We start from the raw sequence: 26,254 nt of genomic DNA on the forward strand, positions 1-26,254 counted from the left end.
ATTACTTTCTTTGTGCTAGTTAAAATGCCACAAGTAAAATCACCTTATCATAGTGCCTGCTTACTTCAAGACCCCTCTGATGCAATAGACAAGCCTGCTTGCGTCACATTTGATTTTGACTCAGTGGTTTTGGTCAGTTAATCGTGACTGTTTCCACTCTAGACGAGTTTCACAGATTTGCTAAATAAAGGCTGGAGGGTGGGCGAGGAGGGGGTTCAGATTCCAGACCTACTGTGGCTAAAAGGAAATGATGTCACCTTTGCCCAGACTACCATGACTCATTAGTTTAAAACTGAGGTTTCATGTTGCCCTACATTTGGAACCTTGGCAGGCTCCACTGTCTTGGCAGTGCCATGGAAACTTTAAAAGGAAGAACACCTGGGACCCTCTAGACACATATTTCCATGTTTGTTCCCGGCATTAAAACAATTAATTAATTTTAAAAAAAGATCTCTGTTAGACTACATACTATGTTCTTATTCTAAGCTCTCAAATTTCTTACCTGTCGCAACACATTCCTCTCTGAAAAAGGAGAGTGTGGCACACATTTCCAACGTCATACAGGAAGTAAATGTTTTTCATTCTTTCATTGTTCACTGGGAGCCAGATCATTATTGCTGAGGTACATACTGTGAGTTCTGCAGTTACGGAGAATAAATACTGAAAAGTACCAGGGAGTATAAAAAACAACACCATTTAATTAACATTTGACTTGTTATCAGCCCCCCTCTCCCCACCCCTCTATTTCATTTTCTGTAATGAGACTGCAAATGAGCAAAGCACTAAACCTATGCAACGTAATATGTGGAAGCAGACTATAAGATTTTAGCAGCATGCATCAGTAAACTGTGGTTTGGACCGAAAGCAATCAACACACCCAGCACTGAGCACACAAATGTACATAGCTGGGTGGCCATATGTGTACTTTTATACAGCTTCCCATGAGAGTGAAAATTATAGGAAGCTGTGTGTGTGAATGTGCACGTAGACAAACATACGCAAACCACTGATTGGTTCAAGTTATTTCGGCCTAGTGACTAAGTCAAATGAGGGCCTTGAAAGAGTACCTGTGTATATGAGTAGGTGTAGTGTGCAGCATAGTCTGGAAATGATCATGCCTCTGCACTTCTACCTGTGTGAGCTTATGATTAGCTCAAGGAAAGCTATATTTAGTTTCTTTTTTTCTTTGCAAGGGAAAGTCTATGTAATCCGTTATGATACCCAAGCAGTGAATCTCTTCAAATTAAATCGAATGCATTCATTTAGTTACAAAAAGTATTTGGGGGGATTCAAGTCAACCACCCTTACACTAGGTTATTTTTTTACAGTTTATTTTTTCCACTTTATCAGCACAACAATGCAGAAATGTTAGAGAAATGTTTACATTTCATTAAATGAGGCAGAACAGATTCATTGTTAACATACACAGGCAGATTGTGCTTACATGCATAGCCCTACCACCCTCCCCCAAAACCCACTTCTAAGCCATGAAAAACCCTGCAAAATGCAGTTTTTGTAACGTTGTGATGAAAGTAGTCTTTTACCCAGGAAATACATGCATTCTCTACGGGAGAAAAACTGCTTTTCTTATTCTTTATACACAAATCTTGATCTTTAGTAGTTACATCGCAAGTCTGGTTGGAATAAGTATAAGTCTTTTAACAAAAATACTGAATATGTGCTCCCGAATGATTTGCAGTGCACAAAACCATTCCTGTGGTTTAATTTAATTCTTTTTTTGCGACATCTTGTATCAAGACGGTCAACACGGCCTTTGAGTACATTCATGTCAAAGAAGAAGAGTTGTGGTTTGTTTTTAAGATATTGGATGTTCCAGATCACCTCTGGCCTAGAAGAAGAGTTTCCCATCAGCAACTTAAACTCTTCCAGATTTTGGGGGGTATTTGATGCATGTGAGCATAAAAGCCAGAGATAGTGATGTAGGCTATCTCAAGAGGCTCTGTGTGTGTTTTATACAGTACATGATGGAGAAAACCTGGTACAAGGCATAAACATGGGCAAGATTTCTTTTTTAGTCCCTGCATTATATAGTGGTTTACATGTTTGCCTAACAGGAGGAAAAGATCCATAGTTCAATCTTAAGAGACACAAATCCCTTTGCAGTGGCATCAGGAATGGCATACCAGTATTAAACAAAAAATCCCAAATCAAATGTGTGGATGCTACCTTCTGTGGGACCCCTTGTGAATAAAGGAGCAGCTGAAAGTAGCTTTAATTTTAGTATATGACTCTTTTTTTTCCTATCTGAGTTATGGGGGTTACTCAGACCATGGCTCAGATTAGTGAGGTGGGTGGGCAGGGGTGGGATGTGTGAGGAAAGTGTTTATTGACAGTCTGAATGGCCCAGGGGAAGACCTTGAGCATGTTTGTAGTATGTAAGCAGCTCTGAGCGAGAGGCTGTAGGCAAGTGCTGCTAAGTTCCAGGGACAAAACCTTGGTAACTGGAGAGAGACAAGTGGGGGAGGGAGGTTGAGCCTAAAGCCAGCGTGTATGTATTAGCATTTAAGCATGCATGTGTCTCTACATAAGCTCTCTTACTATTCCCAAGCTGCATGGTGGGAAATAATTAAACATGTTATTTTTAAACCTTTTTTAATCAGTAGTCTCACTTGCTTTAAAAGGTTCCCCTGTGAGATACCTACCAGGCAAGATACAAAAAAGCTTTTGACCTTGTGAGCCAGTCTTAAGCTTTGCATTCCTGGGAGGCTGTGTTGTCTGAGAGATCTGAGGGATTTCTAGCTTTCACAACTCCCCATGGTTTCTAACCTCAGTGTTTACGTGTGCTGGAGAAAGAAGGGAGGGAGAGTGAGGGTGGGGTTCCCGAGTGTGCTCTATAATGACCACCACTTGACTTTGGCATTGTGCTTTGCACATGTTTCTCAATCAAATCCTTACCTTCTGAGGCTAAATTTACTCTGCCATCTCACACAGAGGACCCACAGCTAAGTTCAGGTCTACTCTGTAATTCTATTAAGCCAACCCTAATATTATGCAGAGCAGCACCTGACAGATATAACAGCAATGCAATTTTTTGCTACCGCAAGTGTTGTGAAAAAAGTACCTGCCACTGGGCTTTGAGTAGCTTGTCAGTTTCATTCATTCTTTCCAAAAGATTTAATTAAGTTGTTATATCGAGCAATATTTTATTTAAGATACTGTTGATAGAGGCATGTGCAATGCATCATTACATCACTGGAGAGATCCTTGCAAGTTTGATGGTTAAATGGATGACCGGAATATTTCAATAACTATGGCATGACTCAATATGGAGTTTGTTTCTAAAAAGTGAACTCCTAACGACTTTGGTAATAGTCTTCCAGCTTTACTGTAGCATCTTTAGCCTTCTGTGTTTTGGGTGTTGGGGATCTGAATCCACATTATTGTCTTTCCAGCTCCGTTTATGCAGAAAACATTTATCTTTTGCAGTATATCCAATTGTTTCAGAACCTGTCCCAGTTGTATGCAGCATTTTAAATGCATGGTATATGCATTTTTAGTCAAGTCTGCCTCATGAAATATTAAAGTTTTGCACAGTTAGTTAAACTTGACCTAGATATTAAATTCTCCTTTCACAGAAACTTGTGAAAGTCAGTACGAAAAGATGGTTAGGGCAGAGTGCCCAGATGAAGGCAGAATACCACAGCACAGAGCTGCAGACCACAATGTCCAGTGTGGAAGATTCCCTTTGTACATACAACAGAGGTATCCAAGGGGAAAAAACACCCCTTTGCTTGTGGTTGGTCTTTTAAGTGGGAGCCAAAGACCCAATTAGAAGGATCAGGGTGGATCACCACTAGTTTTGTCTTGATGTGCTGTGGTCACCAGATTGCCAGCCTGTCGCTGCTGCCTCCGGCTCCTCAGAGGGCATTAGGTTCATATGGATGGCTCAAAACAAACACACCCGTGCTGAGGGATTCTTCGTCTTTAGTATCTGGTAGGATATAAAGAAGTGCTAACTACAAATCTAACAAGAGCCACACAACTGGAAACATGCAATTATATCATACCAACAGACAGACAGCTACTGGGGAAAGCTTTCTATGGAATCAAGACAAGAGAAACTATGGGAAAGCTGCAATATCAATCATTTCTATTGCATATAACCTTTTCTGAAGCAATTAGTAATACCCAAGTACAATTTTAAATGTTACAAATATAGATTTTCAGTTGGGCACACAGATTTTAGCTTGGTGGGACTTTGTTACAAGCGAGGGCAGAATCTTTCATTCAAAGATTGCTGAGGTTTGGCAATAGAGACATCATTTTTATGGTCTTGAAGTAAGAGATAGTGGATGGAAAATGCAGAATCGCATCTGTTGTAGCAAAAGTCTGCATATAAAACTTTAATGTTGCCACTGTGATGTCACTCATTTATTTGTGGAGCCTCAATGTCAGCATTTTATTTAACAAAATGTTGGCATGTGGAGGCAGAAGCAACCATAAAAACTGATCTAAGTTTAAATTTGAACATCCATCCATCCACCCATCCACCCATCCATCCATCCATGCCAATTCAGGGTCACCTGAAGCTGGAGCTTATTCATCACATCTCCAAACAGTCCATGCTGCACAAAGTGCTTAAAAATATAAAATGCCACTAAAATAAATCTAATACAAAACAATAATACAGTAAAATGTAGGAAAACAAATAAGTCAATAAAAACAACTAAAACAACAACAACAACTAAGGCTGTTAAAACCCAAAATGTTTACATCAAAGTGTGTTAAAAGCCAGGCCATAAAAATGTGTCTTTAGTAACGATTTAAAATGTTCGAATGTTTGTGCAGATCTAATATAAAGAGGAAGGCTATTCCTGAGTCTAGAACCTGCCAATGGGACAATGACCAAAGCTAAGCTAAACACTTACAGGAAATTTAGAATTGCTGTCAGATGTCATAATCGTACAATTAAATAATAAATTGTACAATTAAAGTCTCCCTTGTGATTGTACAATTATATAACACCTAGTACACAGTTATGTTTCACCATTTGTCTTGTGCTTTTGGATAATAATACATTTGATACTTTATGGCACATTTGCATGAATGAGACACTTCACTCACTGCTTTTCATCACAACTTCAGATAGGCTGTTGCTCTGTCAGTGTGTGGTTGAAATCCCGTTATTCTCTGCTTATCTTTGATGGTTTTAAGAAAGAACCTTGATTTTTGGGAGGGATTTTTCTTACTTTTAAAACTGACATGACACTATTAGTGAACTATACTGATGGTTACTGATTTTAGGTAGTTAACCAGTCACCTCAAAGACTTTTCAGAAACGTTACCATGAAAGGCTAGTGTCTGTTATTATTATCCAGACTTGGTTTCTGCAGTCCCAAGCCCTCTTATTTTAGAGGGGCCTGTTTGTCTGTACATAAGGTATAACAATATCCATATTCTTGCCAGACTGCCAGTCCAAAAGAAAACTTTTTTAGTGGGGCATCAACCATTTTAAGTCTCTGAGATGCAAAAGTCCAACATAATATAGATTTACATGCAATAAGTGTAATTCTTGTTACATTCTGAAGCAATGCTATTATTAGTGTTGCCTTACTTTATGCTGAAATCTTTGTTAGATTTCCATTTATGATTCAAAGCCTATTTCAAATGCTTCCTATCATCACAGAGTCAAAATTAGACCCATCAAAGATTCATATATTTAGGCCTTAGTTTCATTACGGCCCACTCTCACCAGCTCCTATCTCGTGAATCATTATGGACATACTGAGCGTGGGTGGTCATCTCCAGTACTGTGCCGAGAATTACAAACTAGCTGATGAAAGTAGCAGGGAAATTGACTGTTTGACGTTTGTCGACAGTCATCAACAAACACGGCAGCAAGTGGCGTCAGCTGGTATTCAGGCAATTTCACTGCCTGTCTAAAAGAACGATCAGGGTATTTGATTTGTTCTCTTTGCTTGCCAGCATTAAAAAAAAAGTAGATTATATTTAATTTGTAATGCGTGAACATTGCCCTAGATAATACTTTGAATGTGCTTAGATTTACAGCTTCCTGTGAGCAGACAATATAGAAAAAATGTGCATTTACACAAGTAAGAAAAAGTAATCAATTTAATTTCTTCATACCATCAAGAATCAAAATATATTTAATTTAGCATAACAGCCAAATCGCAGTCAATATATATTCTTGGCTGGACTGATTGATTTCTTGGATTTGTATTTACATTTAAAACAAAGGCTGAGTTTTCTTACATTTAAGAATGAACTTGTTTTTATCTTCTTTTTTTGTCTTACCGTCTGTCTTTACAATGAAAAATCTCTGACATCCACTTTAGAAGTGGCATAAACAGTCTGTACCCACAGGGGGGCTCTAAATGCCAGGCTCTCGTTGCTCCTTTTATGCAACCACATTGACCTAGACACGTAGCCACCACGTAGACTTGGGCGCACACACCCTGACACCAGAATGCCCCACTGCACAACACTAGTCTTCTGTCTGCACTTCAAATGGCAAAATACAGGTTTAAATACACTAAAAGATCATTCAAAGGACTCCAAAATAGCTCATAAAGGACATGTTGTGTGACTGCTGTTTGCTTTCTATAAACAGAGCTTCTGTGGCTTTAGAAAACTCCCCATCCTCCACCCATCTTCCATTCCACATTTGTCTTTTCCATAAATCAATATCTGCTGAGAGTGTGGGGCTGCTGATTGTTTTTACAGAGCGTTGCTGTGTAATTTTGTTAAATGGTACTTGCACCCAGTTTACTTTGAGATGGTAAACAGTCTGGCTGGTAAAAAGTGAGGGTGTTGATTCCCCTAGAAGCATACAATCAACATAATTGGTATTGTGGACTCAATGTATTTCATTACTTACCTGGGAGTTAGGCATGATGATAGGCCGTAATAATAAGTACTATTTTGGTTACAACCAACATTATGGATCATGTTCAATACGGATCATCTTGTCTTACCTAACATGTGGCATGAATCTTTTTGTTTTTCTGTTTGTTTCATATATATTATAGATGTTAGTCTCACATGTGAGACTGCAAACAAAACATATTAACAGGGATTTGCAGACTCAGAGTCTCGAGCTCTTTTTATACAACCCAATAAAGGTTTTACAATGTGTTAGAGCTGCTGCTCTTGCCTCAAACAGGAGTTTTTAAATGGTTAAAAAAGAATTAGCAGTAAATACTTCCACTCTTCAGCTGGCACAAACCAGGTTTTAATCAATATGTAAAAGTAATTTTCTTCTTCTTTGCGCTCCAATGATGCAAATGTAAAAGTGACGATGATGATCGAGTTTTTGGTTCTTTCTATAACAGGTACCTTTACCAAACAAGTAGCAGCAGGCCTGCATACTTCTGTGTCTCCACTGCTGAAGATGTTGCTCCATAGTGGAGATCCTAGACTGCTTGTTAACAAATGATACAGACAAGGTCACATTTCCAAGCTTTTAAGCATGCCTTTATTAGCTGTGTCTGTTCTGCTCACACAGTTCCTAAAAGACTTCTGGTCCCCGAAGTCCCATTTATGTGAAACGTGAGATTAAATTCATTTAACATCTTTTGAACTGTGCACAATTGAAAATAATGGACACAAACGTATTTTCACGCATCCATTAATGCACAAAATGCCGACTCAGTGGCATCAAATGTTTCCTGCTGTATCTGTGTTCCATCACAGTACTTTTCCACTGATGCCTCACTCACAATTGCACTGCGCCTGAACCTTCTCCCTGGCCCCAAACCACACTAATCATACAACTCCCCAACGACCCCTCCGCCCTCTTCTATAAATGTAATTTGAGAAATTTACAATGAAACAACCATGCACTACATTGTATCTCTCTCTCTCACACACACACACACACACTCATGCAGTTGGCCTTTTTGCCATGATGTGTTTGGATGAAAATGTTGCACTGTATCCTGCAGAGGTGGTATATTCCTCAGGGATGATCACTGATTTTGCATGGATTTCCCGGATCCACACAAACCATGTCTTACAAAACTATTCTGTCAAGAGGATGATGAATTACCTAAAGCATATGGCTAATGATAACTTGTATATTTTCACTGGAAACAAATTCCATGGAAATACTCCTGGTTTCATTCCAAACGCCTCCTCTCTCATTGTCCAAAAATGATTCAACACCCACAATCATAAGTGAGTGTGTTGCACTGGATAACATGCTGTTTTACTCTGATTGACACAAGCACTTTTACGTACAGTGTTTTACGTGGGCTCTGGATAGGCTGGCTTGGTGCCAAAAGTTCATAGTATAGCGCACCAAAGGTTTATTAATCTACAGCTGGAACTTAACTCTAGTAAAAACAAGCAGTGCTAAGGTGCACGAGGAAATTAACTGGGAAGAAAAATGTAGGGAAAAAAGTGGGGAAATTAAACTAAGAAGAACTGAAACTGTATATCTGTGACTTACTGTAGCCTTTTTTCAAGAGAGTTAGATTTGGTGGCTCAACAGCATAAACAGAAGTATGAGAGGATGTATCTTGTTGAACTTGGACAGTTAGGAATAGTTATTTTGCCCCTTAATAGATTTTCTGCCTTGTGGCACATGCCAGGTCACAAGGCTCGTACGCTTTAATGTTTTGATTCATTACCCCAGGCAGTAAATGAGTGACTGCACTAACAGGTAAATAGTGCATTAAAGGCAGACAAAATATGCTGGAAACTTCTTATTATCCCCGTGGTGCAAGATTGCCTCTAAACCATCAGCTACAGATATGACCACACATAGACTGACCCCAGGCACTTAAAATCCTACAATGTTGTAAACACTTAATTTAAATCCTTTGTTTGGTCAAGACCAGAGTGCTTGCTGGGGTAATGTCTAAATCACTATTTGCCACTGGGCACCCTGCAGTTAGTGGTGCGCTTGAATTGACTTTGGTATAAAAACTAAATTCCCATCTCAAAAACCATTTACCCTAAGTATGGGTATTCATCGGGTTAAACATGGTGCGTACAACCATGTACAACTGTAAAAACACAGACTCTAGAGTTGATTTTATTAATAAAAGAAGGAAATGACCTTGAACGACCCGCCTTTGCCTCCAAAACACTGAGTATACTGTATCCTACTTGCGACTTTCGAATAAATCAAGGTTCGGATATGTGTCACCATTTCTTCCTTTTGATAAAGGCATTGCTGTGAGAATCTCCTAGGTTTTTCCTGCATGCCTGGTTGTAATTAATGTCACCTTTCACAGGGTCTGGACACTGCGCAGTTCAAGGGAAATGATGACTACAAAGGGCTCTTTCAGCAGCTGAGAGCCTTTCCTAGTCTGACCTAAATCTCCTCCTTCTCCGCTCCCCGCGTCTTTACTGCTTCATAGCAGCTACTCAGAAATTCAGCCCTCATTCGGCTTTACGGGGAGCAAAAATGCACATCTGGTCAGGTAAATACACGGCCCTCAAGGGGGAAGTAAAGCTCCAGAGGCTGTCGGCAATAAAAAGAAATGGGATTTGATAAGAAGGTGAGAACTTGGATAAAATCTAGGGCTCAATCTAAGGTGGATATTTTATTAAGTTTCTAGATGGTAAACATATAGTCATGTAAGGGGTAAAAATCATAGTTTTCACTGGATGTTTTTTTTCCTCTGTAAGCTGTGCTTTTAACACCTCCCCTCTCTGTTCTGTCATCAGTCTTCTAAGCACCATCTGTACCACTTCCATGAAGTTGCATGTACATGTTTACACTTAGCCCCTAAGGTAAACTGAACCACATTTGCACTGATATACATCATCACACCGCGCCCAAACACTTCGGGGCTACTCCCTGTGCAGAGGAGTACTTCAGTCCAAACCAACCATGATGGGTTTAACATGTGATGCGTCCAGACTTGAACTGATAAAGCGATAAGACAATGAAAGCTTGTATGCAGTGGTAACTACATCCAGACTTTCTACAATCTACGAGGAGACTTTTTGGTTTGCTCTCTGGACAGCGAGTGCTTTAAATGAAAGAATGTGCTTTCAGCTGCTCCATTATTTCCCACGAGGTCATCAAAGTGGATGGATTCACATGGTATGCCAGATGCAACCATCACATTTACGCACACTTATGACCTCCTGAAGCTGGGTTTGTGTCTCCTTTCAGGGTCTCGTGAGGCTCATGAGGCAGCATACTTTAGTATATTAAATGCAAAATTAGAGTAAATGTGAAAACATTAATTTTTCAGTATTCAGGGTTTTTTTAATTGAATTAGACAATAAGTTAAAAAATAGTTTGCTGAGTTTCAAAATAAAGTCACTCATATCTGTCAGAAAAAAGGAAGAACATTTTGCAGAAATATTTTCAGTAAAGCAAATCAGTGTTGCCAATATTCAGTACAGAAAGAAGGAAAACCTTTCAAGTAAAAATGACACATCGATCTTCATTTAGCTTGAATTCTTAATGAATTCTGCTCTCTTTGCTCTGCAAAATTACAGTGCACAAGTTCTTTTAATGGGGCACAAACCAAATGGAAATGTAATTAAAAAATCACAAATAAAACCTTGACTGACTCAGGGTAGAAAACAATATAACTTACACTGCAGAAACATGATTATTAGCACCAGTAGTAACTTTTGAAGCAATACGCAAGTTCAGTCACATTTTACCTGAAACACAATTTTATACACAATGGTCATCTGCGCAACCTCACACAGTAGAGCTAATTGCTAGCAAATCAACCAGGGTGGATGAATGATGGTTACCATGACAGAGCAATGAAAATCATGACAATCTACAGCATAGACGATTTCCTGAAAGATTTTTGTTTTGAATCAAAAAATGAAGCAGTAATGTGACAGAAATCCTTACCCTGCTAGCTTGGTTTTTGTTTCAATCTGTGTATCAAAACTGTTAATTGCCTTTGTTACTTCCCTGGCCTCTCTATTCTCTGTCTGACAGAGGTTATTTGAATGCAACTTTTTCAAGATTTTAAAGCATCTGCTTTAAAAAAAGAATCGCATCAGAAGAACAGCTTGTGCACAAAACTTCAAATCATACAACCAAACAAAAAAAAAATTGGATGAAAAAAAGCGAAGCGTGGTTGAAAGACTTGACATCATAAGGCCGTCAGGTAGTTCAAGGATCAATAAAGGACACTGCAATATAGCGGGTGCCGCCGGTTGTGGGTAGGCCTTCATGCAGGTGAGTCAGTCGTCCCGGGTGCATGAAGCTCCAGCCTTTCCTCGGTGATTCTATGCTACAGTTATACCGATGGAAACGGCAACCCCCTCCCTAAAAAAGTACATTGGATTTATAATTGTGAAATAAATCACTGGGTTAACAATACTCATCAGACAGATTATCTAATTGGAAAGCTTAAAATAAAATCTACATTTAAAAAAAATATATAACAGCTATAATATTAGTGTGACTTATGCCCCATAATACAAGTCCTTACCTGAAAGTCTATGCCTTTGTTATTGAGAGCAATGTTAATGGTGAAGGTAGAGGAGTCATGGTGGGGCCTCAGGTAGGCTTGTCTCTCAGGAGTGTATTTTACAACAAAGTTCATCAAAGCATAACCCTGTGACAAAAGGATAGAAATGCATTGGCTGACAGTACTGATGTTACCTTCAAATAAAGAATTATGCTTACAATATGTTTCCATTACAATATGGTAATACTATTCTAATATGCGAACCTGTCCACCAGTATTACTTTATTATTATAAGGTTACTATCAAATCTGTACACAAAAATTTAAAATGCATGGATGTCAATTTTATTGCTAGCAAGTTCTGATAGTGTTTCCAGTATAATATTATAGTATTCCTACTAGACATACATACAAAGGCACGTGTATGTTTCCTACTACAGTTTTTAGGGCCACTGAAGATTGGTGAAAAAATGAGGGACAGGGAATCGTCTCAGAAATTTGCCACTTTAATCTTGAAGATTTGCCTTTTTTTCCTCATAAATAAATGCACCTTATTGTTTTTCTGATCTTCAGCGGCCCTAAAACGGTATCATAGTTTTCCCTAGTTTCTGGGTACTTATTACCAAATGACTTAAATTTCAGTGTCACATTAAATTATTATAAACACTGTTGACACACGAGATTAGTTGGTTGTTACTTAGATATTACTAAGGGGTAATAACTTAAATTTTCCATATTGGCACCTTTTTCTTTCCACCTTACTACCCCATTATTACCATTATTACCACAATATTAACGAGTGGTAATGGGAAATTCTACCAATTTGTCATCCAATGGAAAATTTGTCATCAGTTGTTAAGATTCACATCAGAATCCCAAACATAAACATGAATAGCAGGTCAGCAGCTCATTATATGATTAAACTTTTCTGCTGTTATAACTCAGCTTTTACTAGAAAAAGGTCAGATTCACACAAACCTTTGTGTAATAGCCAGAGAAAACTTTTAACGTGACAGGTGATATGAACTCTCGGATGAAATGCAGCCACTCTTTCTCAAACCCAATTTGCTTCATGTGAATGTCATCTGTCGGCACAGTCTCATAGCCTCCAGCAATCCGCTTGTCCTGAGAAAAGGAGAGAAACAGAGCACGATGCAGTGTGACTAACGACGGAACAAATGACCCACTATCCTCAAAGTGTGTGTCCACAGTTTTCAAAGTGATGGTGATTGTGATGATGTGCATGTGTTATTTTTTTTTAAACCACAGGCTGTTCTGTTGTCTGCCTGTATGAGACTTAATGACCCATCCAGCTCAGTCGTCTCTCAAACAGAGTCAAAGTATTTGTAATATATTAATCTCCCTGGCCAACTTTGAGACACTGGGAATTAGACACCATTAAACTAAAACACAGCTGGGGTTTTTTGGTTGTATTCAAATGGCCAACCTTGTGATGACAGCACTAAAATCATTTTTTACTATATGCATTAATCATAATTGCATGTGTGTAACTTTCTGTGTCGTACCAAAACATAACTTTGACATTTAAAAGCTAGCAAGCTAACCAAGAATAGTCTGATACTTGTTACATCTGGATGCCATTTAACCCACAAACAGTGAAAGAGTGCTTAGAAGTATCAGCAATAGTTAACTCAGTTAATTTATGTAAACTTTTGGGGTAATTTCAAAAATCTAAATTTCTACTGTATAATTTTTAAAAAAAATCAATAAACCTTTTAGTCATGCTAGTGGTGTTAGCAAATGGTAGCATGCCCTCACACGATTGTTGTGAGCTAAAGCTGGTGCTGCACATAACCAGCCATAATGATAGGAAGAGTGTCTTCTTGTTTCTGGCAACACACAATGGGTATTTGTCATTATATAACATAAATGAAACCATCAGTTGATGAATTTAAAGTACACTGGTTGCATTTAGCCCTAAAAAACTTTAAGATGTTAAGCAAGATAAAGCAGACATATCAAACTATAAGTACATTTCAGTTTTCCCAGCACATCTGTTATGCTAACTAAATTAACTTAAGCTACGTTCACACTGCAGGTCTTGATGCTCAATTCCGATTTTTTGATCAAATCTGATTTTTTTGTCTGCTTGTTCACACTACAAATAAAATGCAACAGCAAACGCGCTCTAGTGTGAACGGTCAAAGCGGCCCGCATGCGCAAAAGAAGACATCACACACAACGCGCTCTGTTTAGATGCAGACCAAACAATATTGTTTGACTGATGGCCCTTAATATAAAGACTTCGGACTTTACGTTTCCCAATTTTGCTTTAAGTTATAAATTTATTTTGTTATTTACATTTGGCCTAATAATTATCCTTATTGCTGTTTTAAAGAGGAGCGGTGCTTCAAAGGATAGTTGCAGATTTCTGTCAGAATCTACAGATTATACAGTACAAATAAAATGTTCACATTTCTCCAACGTTGTCTTCCTAACAGTTTCACTAACATCTACACTGGATGGCCAGGAAGCGTTCACGATGTCTTCTCGGGGGCTGATAATTGGCGTCTGTCTTGTGTCAGTGACGTAAAAGACGGATTTAATGCGACATGACCGTTCAAACAGCAGTCGCTTTCTAAAACATCAGATATGTATCGGATTCAGTACCACATTCGAAAGTGACCCAGGTTGGATTTGAAAATATCGGATTTGTGCTGTTCACACTGTCATACCATGATCGGATATGGGTCGCATAGGGTCAAAAAAAGTCAGATTTGATGCGCTTTCGCCTGCAGTGTGAACGTAGCCTTAATCTTTGCCATCTTCTTTCTTATCATAGTGCTGAATTTTTACGTTCTATACTTTTGGATACATTTAATGTATTTTTTGTCCCTGTGGTGAAGAGGTCAGTGGTTGCATCTCAGTGCCTGGCCTCTCTAATAAATAACCTTTGCTTTTTGGCTCATACTTCTAAACTGAATCCAGTACCACTGATATTTTATTATGCTTATCACCTTATTAAAATGTGTAAACATAAAACACAGAAAGAATAAGAAGAGCACTGTGACTGTAGTGTGACGATTACACTTAGCACTTTATGTTCAGTGAAACTGAGCTAACAATACACACCTGGTGTTTGCCTCCAGACCATGAACCGTAATGCTCCATCTCCTCGACTAGTTCATCACAAGCCTTCTCTGAAAAGACTGCGAACCAGAACACATCTGGACATGGCTATAAAACACGCACACACACATTGACACACAAAAAGAGGCCACTGAGAATAGACTTGAATAGCACCTTCATGTTGAGCTCTAGTAACTGTAATGTAATACCCAGATATGGTAAAACCAGATGTTGGGATTTTTTTTGCTGCGACATTATGTCATCCCATTTCCCCCCTCGGTCTGTATCAGTATGTTGAAGACATACAGATACACATGTATATATACAAACCTGCTCCAAGTAGTTGTCAGTGAAAATTCGAGTGTAGTTTGAGTGGATATATTTCTCTTTCCAGTCCTGCAAGCAGAAAGTACTTCAAATTAGTGCCCATTTTTTGAACTGTTTTCTGACCTGCATACCTCACAGAGCTAATCTCATCTCCCACAGGGCAGATCCCAGCTTGTCAAATACAGTAGTAAATCATCAGCCAGGAGCCTTATCACACCAAAGTCATTATTCCAAAATTGTCTCACATTTGTAATCGTTCCATTATTGTTAATAACCTTTACAGGTGGCTGTTGTTTATCTCAGCTATTCAGAAAAAAAAGCTTTTTTGTGGTTGAAGGATAATGAGAGATCATAATGACTTACCACAGGGTTTTCAAATATCTGCCACAAGTCATTGTTGTAATGAGAAATGTTATAATTGGCTGTGGAAATGAGCCTCCCAAATTCGTGACGGTTGGTTATGTACATGAAGACTCCCTGCAGCAAGCAGGAGAAAGTTGAGTAAGTTTCATAAAAGTTCGAGAAGCAAAAGATTTCTGATGTTCCACAAGCAAGATTTACTTGTCTACATAATCATCATGCATGCAGTATTAGAACACATGAATACTCATGAGTAGTTATCACTGGCAATAAAACTGACAAGCTGATACTTGTGGCAAACTACTAAAAGCTTCATTTGCACAAAACTGAGAATATAGTCGGATTTAAGTGTGCTTAAACACACTGAAATCATTACTGAACTCTATGTTCAAACAGACACAGATGTCATATAAATAATCTTAGATTATTTATGGGTGTTGGGGGAGGGTCCTAGAGGGTTGGGAACTGGATAACATGGGGCAGGAGAGGAGTGGGAGAACAGGAACAGAGGGGTGCTGGGGAGGTCGGGACAAAGCAAATCCAGGAATTATATTCCCTCTAAAGTGAAGCATGGGGAGGGAGATGTGTAGGAGTGGTTTGGACTTACTATCAGACTAGGCTTTGTGCTTGATGAAGATGAATGAAAAATTAAGGATAGTTTTGCAATCTCTTTGCACAACATTCCAAATTGCTAATGTACAAATGCATTCTGTGAAAAACTGTGATTTGCACCAGATGTTTAGCATGACTGTGGGAAAAAATAGTTTGAGCCTAGTCTGAGATTAGTCAGTGTGTTTAGAAAGAGCAGCTGGTAATGTGTGTATGATGTAGGGTTTGGTTGTTTAGGGTAAAGCATCAGGACAGGGGAACTGCTCACTGTGTGAACTTTTTTGTCTCCTCCATGATCTCCTCTTAGAAGCAATCATAAACACATAAAAGATTATGAGTCTTGTTCTGTCTGACTGAGATCATTTTACTTTTAGACCTAAAGTTATCACAAGCAAAAAGTCAACATCAATTTTTGAAAAGTTGCCAGTCAAGTAGGCAACTCAGTACGAATTTATTAAGAATTTGTAACTGCGCATTTTCAAAAAACAAAACCTCCAATACTAAATTCAGTATAAGGGAAAATTTATTTCTGTACCTAAAACTATGCATGCTACATGGCTTAGATTGGTTTCTGAGTGCTAACCCATTGGAAATGGATGTTTCAGAAAGCAGAGTAGTCAAAACAAATGGAAACCTTTGGGGGCCTGAGCATATGGAATGATTCCGGAGAAGGGGAGTCTTTTTCTCTGTGACTGGTCTAAAATAAAGGAGAAGCATCATGTAAATAAGGTGACATTAGTGAATTCAAAATAAAAACAGGGTGACAGAGGAAGTACATATGTCACATACATAGGAATTCAGGAGGAGAGGAAACACGCCTGCATGAAAAAGAAGCAAGATTCCCTCTGAAGCTGATGTTTTTGTAGGTTAACGTGGGAGCAATGCATGCTGGGGGAGCAGGCCAAGCAAACCAGACAACATACACTGTGTTTGAATCTGACACCGCAGCTGCCAAGTCCAAGTGACGCAAAGCAAGACTAGGTAACAAGTTCACAAGTGAAAAGGAAAAAAACCCCACAAGAGACAAGACCCTTTCTGTGTGGTAGCCAGCCAGGCATCGGTTGTACTGACTGTGCTCAAGACGTAAGGTTAAAAGAAAGTAAAGGATGATGGGATACAAGTGTAGCAGAGAACCTCGCACGACCAAAGAGACACTGTAAACACAGGACGGTCACGCCTTGCTGACGAAGACACTCATACATACTCATACATACAAACACTGATACTTGCCAGTCTTTGGTTTCCGTTGAGCTGTTGACTTTTGTTAGTAGCAAATTCATTGCTTAACCAAACTAACTATTATAAATATACCTAAAGTTAGTATGACCTTATACATTCTTATTGCTAAATTAATCTTAATATTTTACGAACAGTAGTGCTAATAGAGGAATCCTTAAAGATGGCGGTTGTTCCTTCTTACCATTTCTCTGGCATTTCTACATAAAGCCATATCTGGGTCCAGTTTTTCCAGAACAAAGTAGTTCCTTTCTTTCAGTTCATTCCTTAAGGCACTGCCCTTGACAAGGTATACATGTGCCATGTAAGGAATGTTCCACACACCCCTAGAAACAACAAGACATAAAGACGGGAAGTGCTTATTTTGTATTAATCCAGTATGTATGTATGTAAGAATGCATTCTTACAGTGTGCAGTAGTAAACTGTGTGGTAGAAAAGAAAAAAAGCTCAGCATATTCATTTAGAATCTTTTGAAACTTACATAACAACCATTTATTTTCTGCATGCTGTCAATCTGAGTTCCAACTGTTGTGGGTGAATAAGTGTTTCCGTGCAATCTTAGAGCAAATCTAACTTACTTTTAAGCAAAGTCAGTCAGAAATAAAAGTTTAACTTAGTGTTTTTCTCATCAAATCACTTTTCTGACTCTTCACATAGGCCTTCTAAGTTAGCAGGTCTTATTTTTTGTGGCTAAACATGAAGGAAAATAGTTCCAGCACAACGGTGCAAGATTTATTCATAGTTACGGACATGCTCAGAGATCCAGTACCCACATTTGCTTTGTGAACCATGAAATGCAAAGCCATAACTTTGTTTACCCTTATTGCTCTTGTGACTTACACGCGTTTTCTCTGCACAATGTCAACATAATCTTCAGATCGGGCGTAATACCCATCCAGACTCAAGGCTCCCCAGAAGTTGGACCACAGCTTGCCGTGACGAGTGACAAGGGGGCCAATTATTTTTCTGTTGGAAAGTGAGAGACGGAGTGAAGAGATGGTAACTCTGTCAGGGCAGTTAAAACTCAGTGAAATCTCCCAAGCAGGCAGCCACCTATTGCACCAGACCACTTGCCACTGGGGTAAGGCCTCTATCTAAAGTCTCAACCTCTAGCTGGATAGTATACTTTATATTACACTGCAAAGTCAGAAACAGATCACAGAAAACCACGATTCGAACCACACCAGTACGTCATGCTGGACTCAATTCAAAGAAGTGTACTTTCTTTCTGTTAAATAAACTGGGAAAAAGTTTGCAAAATAACACCACCATAAATCACAGTGTGGGTTCGTATATATACTGCAGTATGCTAATGGTAAACTTTCTTGGTTGAGATAAATTGGACTTTTGCTCCCGCAACCTCTGTGCCAGCTGAGAATTCCCATGCTGTCTTTAAATATCCGTAAACGCCAGTCACAATACCATGCCACGGCCACAGTGACATCTAGTTTATGGGAAGGTTTCTTTAAGATCGTGAGCTGCAGAAGGGCAAAAAGAGGTTGAATGTTTGTTTTTTGTATAATGCAAAGTGGCATTTCTGAGTTAGTTCAATAGACTCTTTTGCTGTATCCATGTGGCCAGAGAAAAACAGGAAGCCAACGCAGCCTATTTTAAAACTTTAATTCACTCAGCTGTAATGTTCCTGTGGTTTTGCCACTTGCGGGATAAACTAAATGGTTCAATGATCACAACATCTACCAAGAAGGTCCAAACAGGCTCAGTTGTGGCTTCTATTCCAGTTACTTTGTGATTACCTGTTTTGCTCAATGAGGAGCTTCAGTGTCTGTCTGTTGGTCAGCATGACATCAGAATCTATGCTGAAGTAGTAGTCACATGTGGCATCCTGACGGCAAAGATCCCTAATGAAATTAAAACACAGACATGGCGGAGAAAATGATTTTTTGTTTTCCAACCCAGAGCTGATTACGGTCAATAAAAGGCTTGGAATTAATCACTGTCACGGCTTTAGATTTATCAGCGTCAAAGTATAAGGTGTAATTTTCAATGGTGGAGTCTGACTCTTGCTATCTTTAAACCTCCAGTGGATAAGGAGATTTCAGAAAATTAGAGACTCCTAATAAACCTAAGACTTCTTCATTACAGGGCTGTGCTGACCAATGCTTCCCGGCATGCTGTGCCTAAACATTTTGGTCCAAATAAAGCTGCAGTTTACACCTGAGTGTGTGTGTTTGTGAATCCTTACACATTGCCGAGGATTTTAAATCAGTCACAATGCAGCCTGGAAAAAAAATAAGTCAATGAATTTAATTTAGCAACATTTACAACCTTCTTGAGGACAGTCTCAGTCTCCATCAGATCTTCGTAGATGCTTATGACACCTGCTAAACTATGAGAAGACATTTTGGATTGGTCCTCCTTAAATAATTGTTTTCCTTCTACAACAATTCCTTTATGATGAATTGTAGATAGATGTGAAGAGTTCAGACTTAGTTGTAGAAATCCATAATGTCAGAAGGAAAATGGAATTGCATGCTAAAAATCAAGCATGCCCAAATATAAAGTATGGCAGAGGGAGCATTATGTTTGGGGCTGCTTTTCAAAAATAGGGTCTAAGGCTTCACAGATAGAGGAAGGAAATAATTAAAAATAAAATTTAAAAAATCAAAAACATTAGAATGGCTGAAAATTAAGAAAATTCATATTTTTGAATTACCAAGTTGCTGGCCTTAGCCTGACTGGGATGCTGAAGAGGGTTGACAGTTACAATAAAACATACCCTGCCTTGACATCCTTTAGAACGATAATTTACAAAATAAACATTATGTTATAGTTAAAAAACTTTAGACTTTAGAGCATGAACCCATTAAGAAAGAGCTTACTAAGACTTAAATAACTCGACTTTATTTTCTGTAATAGGAGTGGACACCTACTACCATCTTTTATCTAAAAGCAATTATATTGATAGAGAGGGGAAGCTCACAGCCCACATTTCCAGTTTCCTTAGCACCTTTTCCCAGGTTTGACTGTGAATGATATTCAGAAGCAAAAACTACAACTGTTTGCCTGTTATTAGTTTAGTCATATTATGTTTATCTGTAAATCTGTGATTTAGCTGAACCTAAGACCACATTTTATGAGTAATTAATACAGAAAGACTACAAAGCAGCACCAAAGGTGTATTTGTCTCTCTGGTTATTCTTAATACAGACCTTGAATGCACTGAATTATTCATGCTTCTAGCAACAAAGATGACCGTTTTCCCAAACAGAAACCATGAAAACTCGTTTAGAGGTTTTGAAAGTATTGCATGGTTAATCAAAGTCAGAAAACACCATATCCTTTATAATCATTCAAAAATTCTAAGAAACTTCAGATTCTGAGAAATGATACATTTATAATAGTTATACATACATTGCCATATTCCTGGCCTCTCCTTGGCTCAAATTTTCTTCTGGTCCCACAACTTTGAAACTGTTGAACACATTCTTGTTCTCTTCCCAGAACCTCTGGATGTGCTTCTCGTGGTAAACCTCCTGAGCAGGGAGCCAATATTAATGGATTAACAGAGACACCACATACTGTGTAAGGAGCCATGTAGAGCTCTAGGAAGGAAAAAAAAACTGCACATGCAGCTGCATGTACTCACATTGTTGTGGACAAAGAGTTTGAGTTTATCCTTTGGGTAATCCAGGGTCAGCAGTCGCTGAAAGAATTCAGGAAGAAATGGAGTTGGCTGCTCAATGAATACTCCAACCAGCACATTTGGATACTCCTGTTTAGATTCGAAAGAAAGACATATTGTTTAGATTTCATAAAAGTGTCCCTGGCAGTGGAAGACTTGTTTAAAATAAATCATGGATGATTTTGACATTTCAGTTCTCACATAAGCAAACCATGAAGCCAATACATCTGTCACTGCATTAACTCTATTTTCTTGATTTGACTTTAGAATTGTGCCTTGACTATTGTCTTTGCAGAATTTGGTGCTGGCTTTAACATTTTAAATATGTTGTTAACACATTGCAAAACCCTTCGCATTAATTTCCTGAACATCTTCCATCCTGACCAGCTGATATGTTGTAATCTAATGAAGTGGGTGACCAAAACCACGGTACAAACACGTGCACAAAATGATTCCGCAGAAAGTTGAGGAAATAAAGATAAAATGGAAAAATTAAGCAATAGAGAAGAGAAGAGCAAAGACTTTCCCATGACACTCAGCTCCAGCCCACACAGCTCAGTCTGGACTCTTGATCCTCTTGACCAGTTCATGGCAAAGGTCTGGGCCAAGGATGAAAAGAGATCCGAGAAGAACCATCTAATTTGCAAGTTCCGCAATGACTGTGTTTTAGGCACATGAATGGGAGCTCATCCATCAAGGCAATGTGAGCTTAAATTGTCACAGAAAAGCAGGAGCAGACAGAAACATTGAAACGAAAGCAAAAAGCTACCCTTAGCATTTCTTATAGCAGAGAAAAGCAACACCCAACAGTAGAAACAGTTAAAGAAAAGCAATGAAGTGGCCTGGGTGGGATTGTTTGGTCTTTCGTGGTGTAACTCTCAGTGTCATTGCAGGGCTTAAGTTCAATCTCAAAACACAAGTACACTAAAAACCAACAAGTACCTCCTCCAAACTGGGTTTACCCCACAGGAAAGGCCTGGACAGTATGACCAAACTTTCCACATGACCTGAGCTCCCACCAGTTTCTGTCCCACATAAACAAAGGGGCACAGTGGAATGAAATGTCCTTTCTAATGTGCCTATTATTGAGAAGGAGCAGTGTTTTCTTCATTCACTGTGGAAGGTCACCAATAGCAACTTTCACAGTGATGCCTTTCATGTAGCTTGGTTTGTACTGAATCGGCTCCAGTTAAACTATTGAAGTGTATCCATGCAGCATGTAGGATTACAGCAATTTTATTTGTGTAATGTGAAAACATCAATTTTAGTGAACAGTAAAAACACATTTTGCTCTACAATAGACAGATTTTCCTCAAACTAGTTTTAAGGTAAAAATAAATAAAGGTGAACTGAGATCTTGTGTTGGTTACAGTGTTCGCCTAGAGGACCCAGAAGTAAAGTTTGGCACCATTCTTGACAGACGTAACCACACAGCAAGACATTTCCTATTGCCTGCCATTCCTGCCGGCTATACGTTGCCAGCCTGGGTTGAACTCTGTGACAAATTTTCAGTACAACCACTGTAAGTTACTATTGTGGATAAAACCCACAGTGCGGCGCATGCTAAAAGACAGCCTGGTCGACAGTGACACCCCTTTAAATGAGCCTTTCAGAAAACCTCAAAAGCCATATCCTGCACCGCAGATGTGCAGTGCTTCCTCTTGCCCAAGTAGTTCCCCTTGCACTTATGCTCTTTTAAAATGGTCCAGAAATGGGCACATAACCTATTATCGCTGGAAAGACAGTGGAGTACCAACAGAATTGCTTATCTGTTGAAATACGGAAAAAAATCTGGGATCTTCAACTACTGTCTAAACAGTCAGTGATACATGGGTGGTTGATGTTGGGAAATGGGCTGTATGTGTCATCTTTCCGGAGTCCAGAAGAGAGGCTGAAGAAGAACTTTCCACAGCAGCTATTTCAAAGCAGACTAAAAAAGGATGGCAAGTAGATGGAAAAAAGCAGTCTGGTGCACCTACTTTTAACTGAGAAAAGTCTACGACGTCATCATCACAGTGGCTACAGCCGTGTTCATAGTTCCATGCATTGGGAACATAGTTGGCCAGATAGTTCAAGTACATCTGCAAGAAAAAAGCATTCAAAGTAAATAATTTGAGGTCACATTCTTATGATATGTTTGAAAATCCTAACCTGGAATACAACTGTGGACGTAAAGATTTATTGTACGACTGTGTCATGACTGGACACATTCACTTGCAGGTCAGACTAAAGGCCACAGAGTGATGTGTCGTCTACAGAAGCCAAGGCTTGGCAACAATGTTATCATTCTTCATAACTTTCAACATATTGTTAGCACAACCATTGCTGCTCTGTATTTAGTGTGAGAACGTGTAATTTCCTGGTTGCTACCGTTTGCCAGTCTGTTATTGCAGACGTTAACGCCATGATCATGTAGCTGTCACAAAACTCAACTTGGCGAGATAACTGGGAAATAAAATGAACTAATGGTCTGACAACTCGCTAGTCAGCTCATACTGTGATCTCTCATTAAAAGCTTTTCTTTCAGCTGTTGAGCCCTCTGGGAAGAATGACTCAGTAGTTTGGTGGGTTTGGTTCTTTAACAGGGAAGACCAAACATAAACAGTTGGCCAGAAAATGAGACAGGAGAAGGAAAAGACCAGAAGAAAAATCAACAGAATTATAGCGGGCATCCTGCTTTTTAGTTTCCTCAGCTCCTCACCATGATGTAGAATTGAGTGATGGCAAAAACAAAATGAGAGTATTGTAGCTATATTCACTGCCTTTTATGTCTAGGTAACTAGCAAGTATCACGTTACCAGTAAGTAGAGTCAAATTTATACAACGAACAGAACATCAGCAGCAGTGATGAATGGTTGCTGGATAAAATCTAAAAGTCTAAAAGGCCAACAGAAACTCATTTGCAAATGGCAGGAAAGAGTTTGATAATTACATTCAAGGTTAGTGTCATAGGTCAGGATAATTATCTTAAAAGTATCTGTTCTGTCCCTTAAGTAGGCTACATTAGGTGTGTCCTTGACTGCAATTTCTTGCTCACTTTGGTGTTTCCGTTGCCATGGACAACTACTGGCAGAGAGTCGTACGCCGTGTTTCTAACTCTCACTCTGTCCGTTCCAAACTTGAGAAGCACTTCATCTGCCAACAAAAAGGGGAACACAAGACATTTTAGGCCATATTTTGAAAGCTGACATACTACATGGGCAAGAGCTGCGAGGATTTAGAACTTATAAACTGCAAATCCTACATGTTCACTGAAAGTAATCCACAGATTGGCGGCAGCACCAACATCAAATGTTGGTTTAAGTGTTTTTTTTGGTTGTTGTTTTTTTGCCACTTAGACATCCAAGACAGAGTTTAAATTATAAAGATTCAGAGATTATTCAATTAGAAAATAAAATATCTTTAAATTCTCACCAACAGCCCCGTTCAGGTTTTGAAAAATCTGGCACTTGTGGTCCAAAGTCATATTGAGAGATTCCTGTAAGAAGACAAAGACCTACATTTAGCCATCCATAGCTATCCATAATTTAAAACACAGACATGTGTTTTAAATTAAGATGCTGCCATTGGGATTCAGTGGTGCACAGTTTACTCTTCTGGGTCTGTCTTCTCTTATTGCAATAACCACATCCAATTTGAACCTGTTGCCAAGCTGTGGAGCTCCCATTACATTACTAATTGAGACATGGCAGATGTTGATGCAGGCACGATCAAGTCACTGTGCCCGTGGTTAAAAAAACACAATGGAGACATGAACCAAGCCACAGATTTAGAGAATCTTTGCTCTCTTGGCAGGACTTACCCGCTGTAATGGGTCCAGGTATATTTTAGTGTAGAAGAGCTGGTCATCATCATTATCGTGAAGGTTCCACTGTGAAACTATTCTGTTTATGTACGGGGCGTAGCCAATTATACCTGAAAGTAATAAACAGTGTGAAACACAAATCCAGCAGTAAAAGATAGAGTGAGAAATGTTTACAGGGGTATACATGGCTGGTAGGCTGTTGGTGACAATTACAGTACAACTACTGGCTCCATGGTGTAGGTCGAAATACTTGGGAAGCCTGGACGTCTTAGCACAGAGTGTGACTTTTGGCAATAATCCCAAGCACACACGAGAAATAGCTAGGGACTTTCTCTTCCCTCAGAGTAATAATGGGTAGTAAGAAGGATCTTTATGTTTAGAACAACACAACTTACTGCTAGCTGAGTTTCTGAAACTATATTTGGTGGTATCTTACACACTATAAATGCACATTCTCATGGCAATCTCTACTCCAGTTTCCCCCCCACGTCTCTTCTTTTTCTCACTGTGTTGCTCAAGGACAGTGACCACAATAACAGATTGCAGGGTTTGGCTGTGTTGCTGGTTTGCTCCATTTTGCATCCTATCATTTGAAAAAAGCCTCAGACACTGTAAACAAGTCGATGGACAGACATGACATAATCTAAGCGGCAGGAATGAGAGAAAAATGTTCAAAAGAAATCATATTTCATGTTTTTAAGACAGACAGGGTTTAATGGCTAAATCCCAGGGATTTCAGGTAATTAGCTTTAACCATTAGTAGTTTTGTTAGTGTGCGTGACCCCTCACTCTACTTAAATAAACACATGCAGTCACACACAAACATAACCCTATCTTGACTGCATCTCAAAGACACTAGACTCTCTGTGACAAAGTATGCATCCAGATGCTATAAAACTTTCCCCAATGGTCACTTGGGCGGTAGCGTTAGGAACACAAACAAAGCCTACAATTTTATACAAACTGTGGCACATTCAGGGGCCCAAGACAAATCCACATGTCATGTCAATGACAATGAATGCTAAAAACAGCCTCTGATCAGTCTGAGACAGCCGGGCTCCAATATGGGAGGTCAGACCACACTGATGACCACAAGGAAGGCAGTAATTCAATGTCCTGAAGAACTGGCAGGATGCAAATGACAAGGCCATACGGCTTATATATGAGAGCATACTGTTACTGTTTCTTTCTTAAAAATGTCTGCATGAGTGCACATATTCTGAACTGTCTTCCCCCTCTCTCATTTCACATCTTCAGGTGTGTATTCACATCCCCTCATGTAGCAAAGAGGATCATTACTAAAGAAAAGAAACCGCAGTATGCCATGGGATTCACCCACCTCCAGTGTACCGCAGACAGGAAATACCTGACGGAGCAAGATTACAAGGAAATATAGTTGAATTTCGCAGCAAAAGATAATAATAATAATAAAAAAAACATTAAGTGGTATTGTATTTTTAAAACTAACACTGGGCTGCAGGTCTTGCAGCTTCTCCACCTCTCATAACTGTAGAACTCTGAAGGGCCAGTGCGGCTTAAATTCCCGAATTCCAGCCAGGCTTACAGGTCTTCAAACTTTGACAGCTGATGGTGGAATTTCAAAATCCCTTTGCTCACATAGAAACTAGATGTGTTTACAGTCAAGCATAAAATATCTAGGCACACAACATAAACACAGTGGGTAACATTGGAACCAGTTTCAGTGGAAACCATTGCCGTAATGATCCTAATATTGCCTTCAGATTTGCAGCGTCCAGTTGTCCAACACAAGGAACCATTCACCCTAACTAATACATTTTA

General features: G+C 39.1%; 1 protein-coding gene across 2 annotated transcripts in view; it reads right to left on the reverse strand.

The window, feature by feature from the left end:
- Positions 1–7,834: 7,834 nt before the first annotated feature.
- plod2 (procollagen-lysine, 2-oxoglutarate 5-dioxygenase 2) overlaps positions 7,835–26,254 on the reverse strand; it is a 37,334-nt gene continuing 18,914 nt past the window's right edge. The window contains exons 5-20 of one of the 2 annotated variants that reach the window (XM_005912335.2): positions 24,452–24,564; positions 24,064–24,127; positions 23,687–23,784; positions 22,629–22,730; positions 20,614–20,739; positions 20,379–20,500; positions 18,761–18,865; positions 17,847–17,972; positions 17,190–17,331; positions 16,404–16,466; positions 15,164–15,277; positions 14,804–14,869; positions 14,477–14,581; positions 12,362–12,508; positions 11,406–11,531; positions 7,836–11,239 (exon numbers count right to left, since the gene is read on the reverse strand). In XM_005912335.2, coding sequence (XP_005912397.1) covers positions 11,084–11,239; positions 11,406–11,531; positions 12,362–12,508; positions 14,477–14,581; positions 14,804–14,869; positions 15,164–15,277; positions 16,404–16,466; positions 17,190–17,331; positions 17,847–17,972; positions 18,761–18,865; positions 20,379–20,500; positions 20,614–20,739; positions 22,629–22,730; positions 23,687–23,784; positions 24,064–24,127; positions 24,452–24,564 — 1,775 coding nt within the window. In that variant the 3' untranslated portion in view covers positions 7,836–11,083. Of the gene's footprint in view, positions 11,240–11,405; positions 11,532–12,361; positions 12,509–14,476; positions 14,582–14,803; positions 14,870–15,163; positions 15,278–16,403; positions 16,467–17,189; positions 17,332–17,846; positions 17,973–18,760; positions 18,866–20,378; positions 20,501–20,613; positions 20,740–22,628; positions 22,731–23,686; positions 23,785–24,063; positions 24,128–24,451; positions 24,565–26,254 lie in introns of both variants that reach the window. The other variant, XM_005912336.2, reaches the window with a different exon arrangement.

This window comes from Haplochromis burtoni, unplaced genomic scaffold (assembly GCF_018398535.1).
Source record: "Haplochromis burtoni strain Fernald_Lab_line unplaced genomic scaffold, NCSU_Asbu1 Contig_1, whole genome shotgun sequence".
NCBI classification, from domain to species: domain Eukaryota; kingdom Metazoa; phylum Chordata; class Actinopteri; order Cichliformes; family Cichlidae; genus Haplochromis; species Haplochromis burtoni.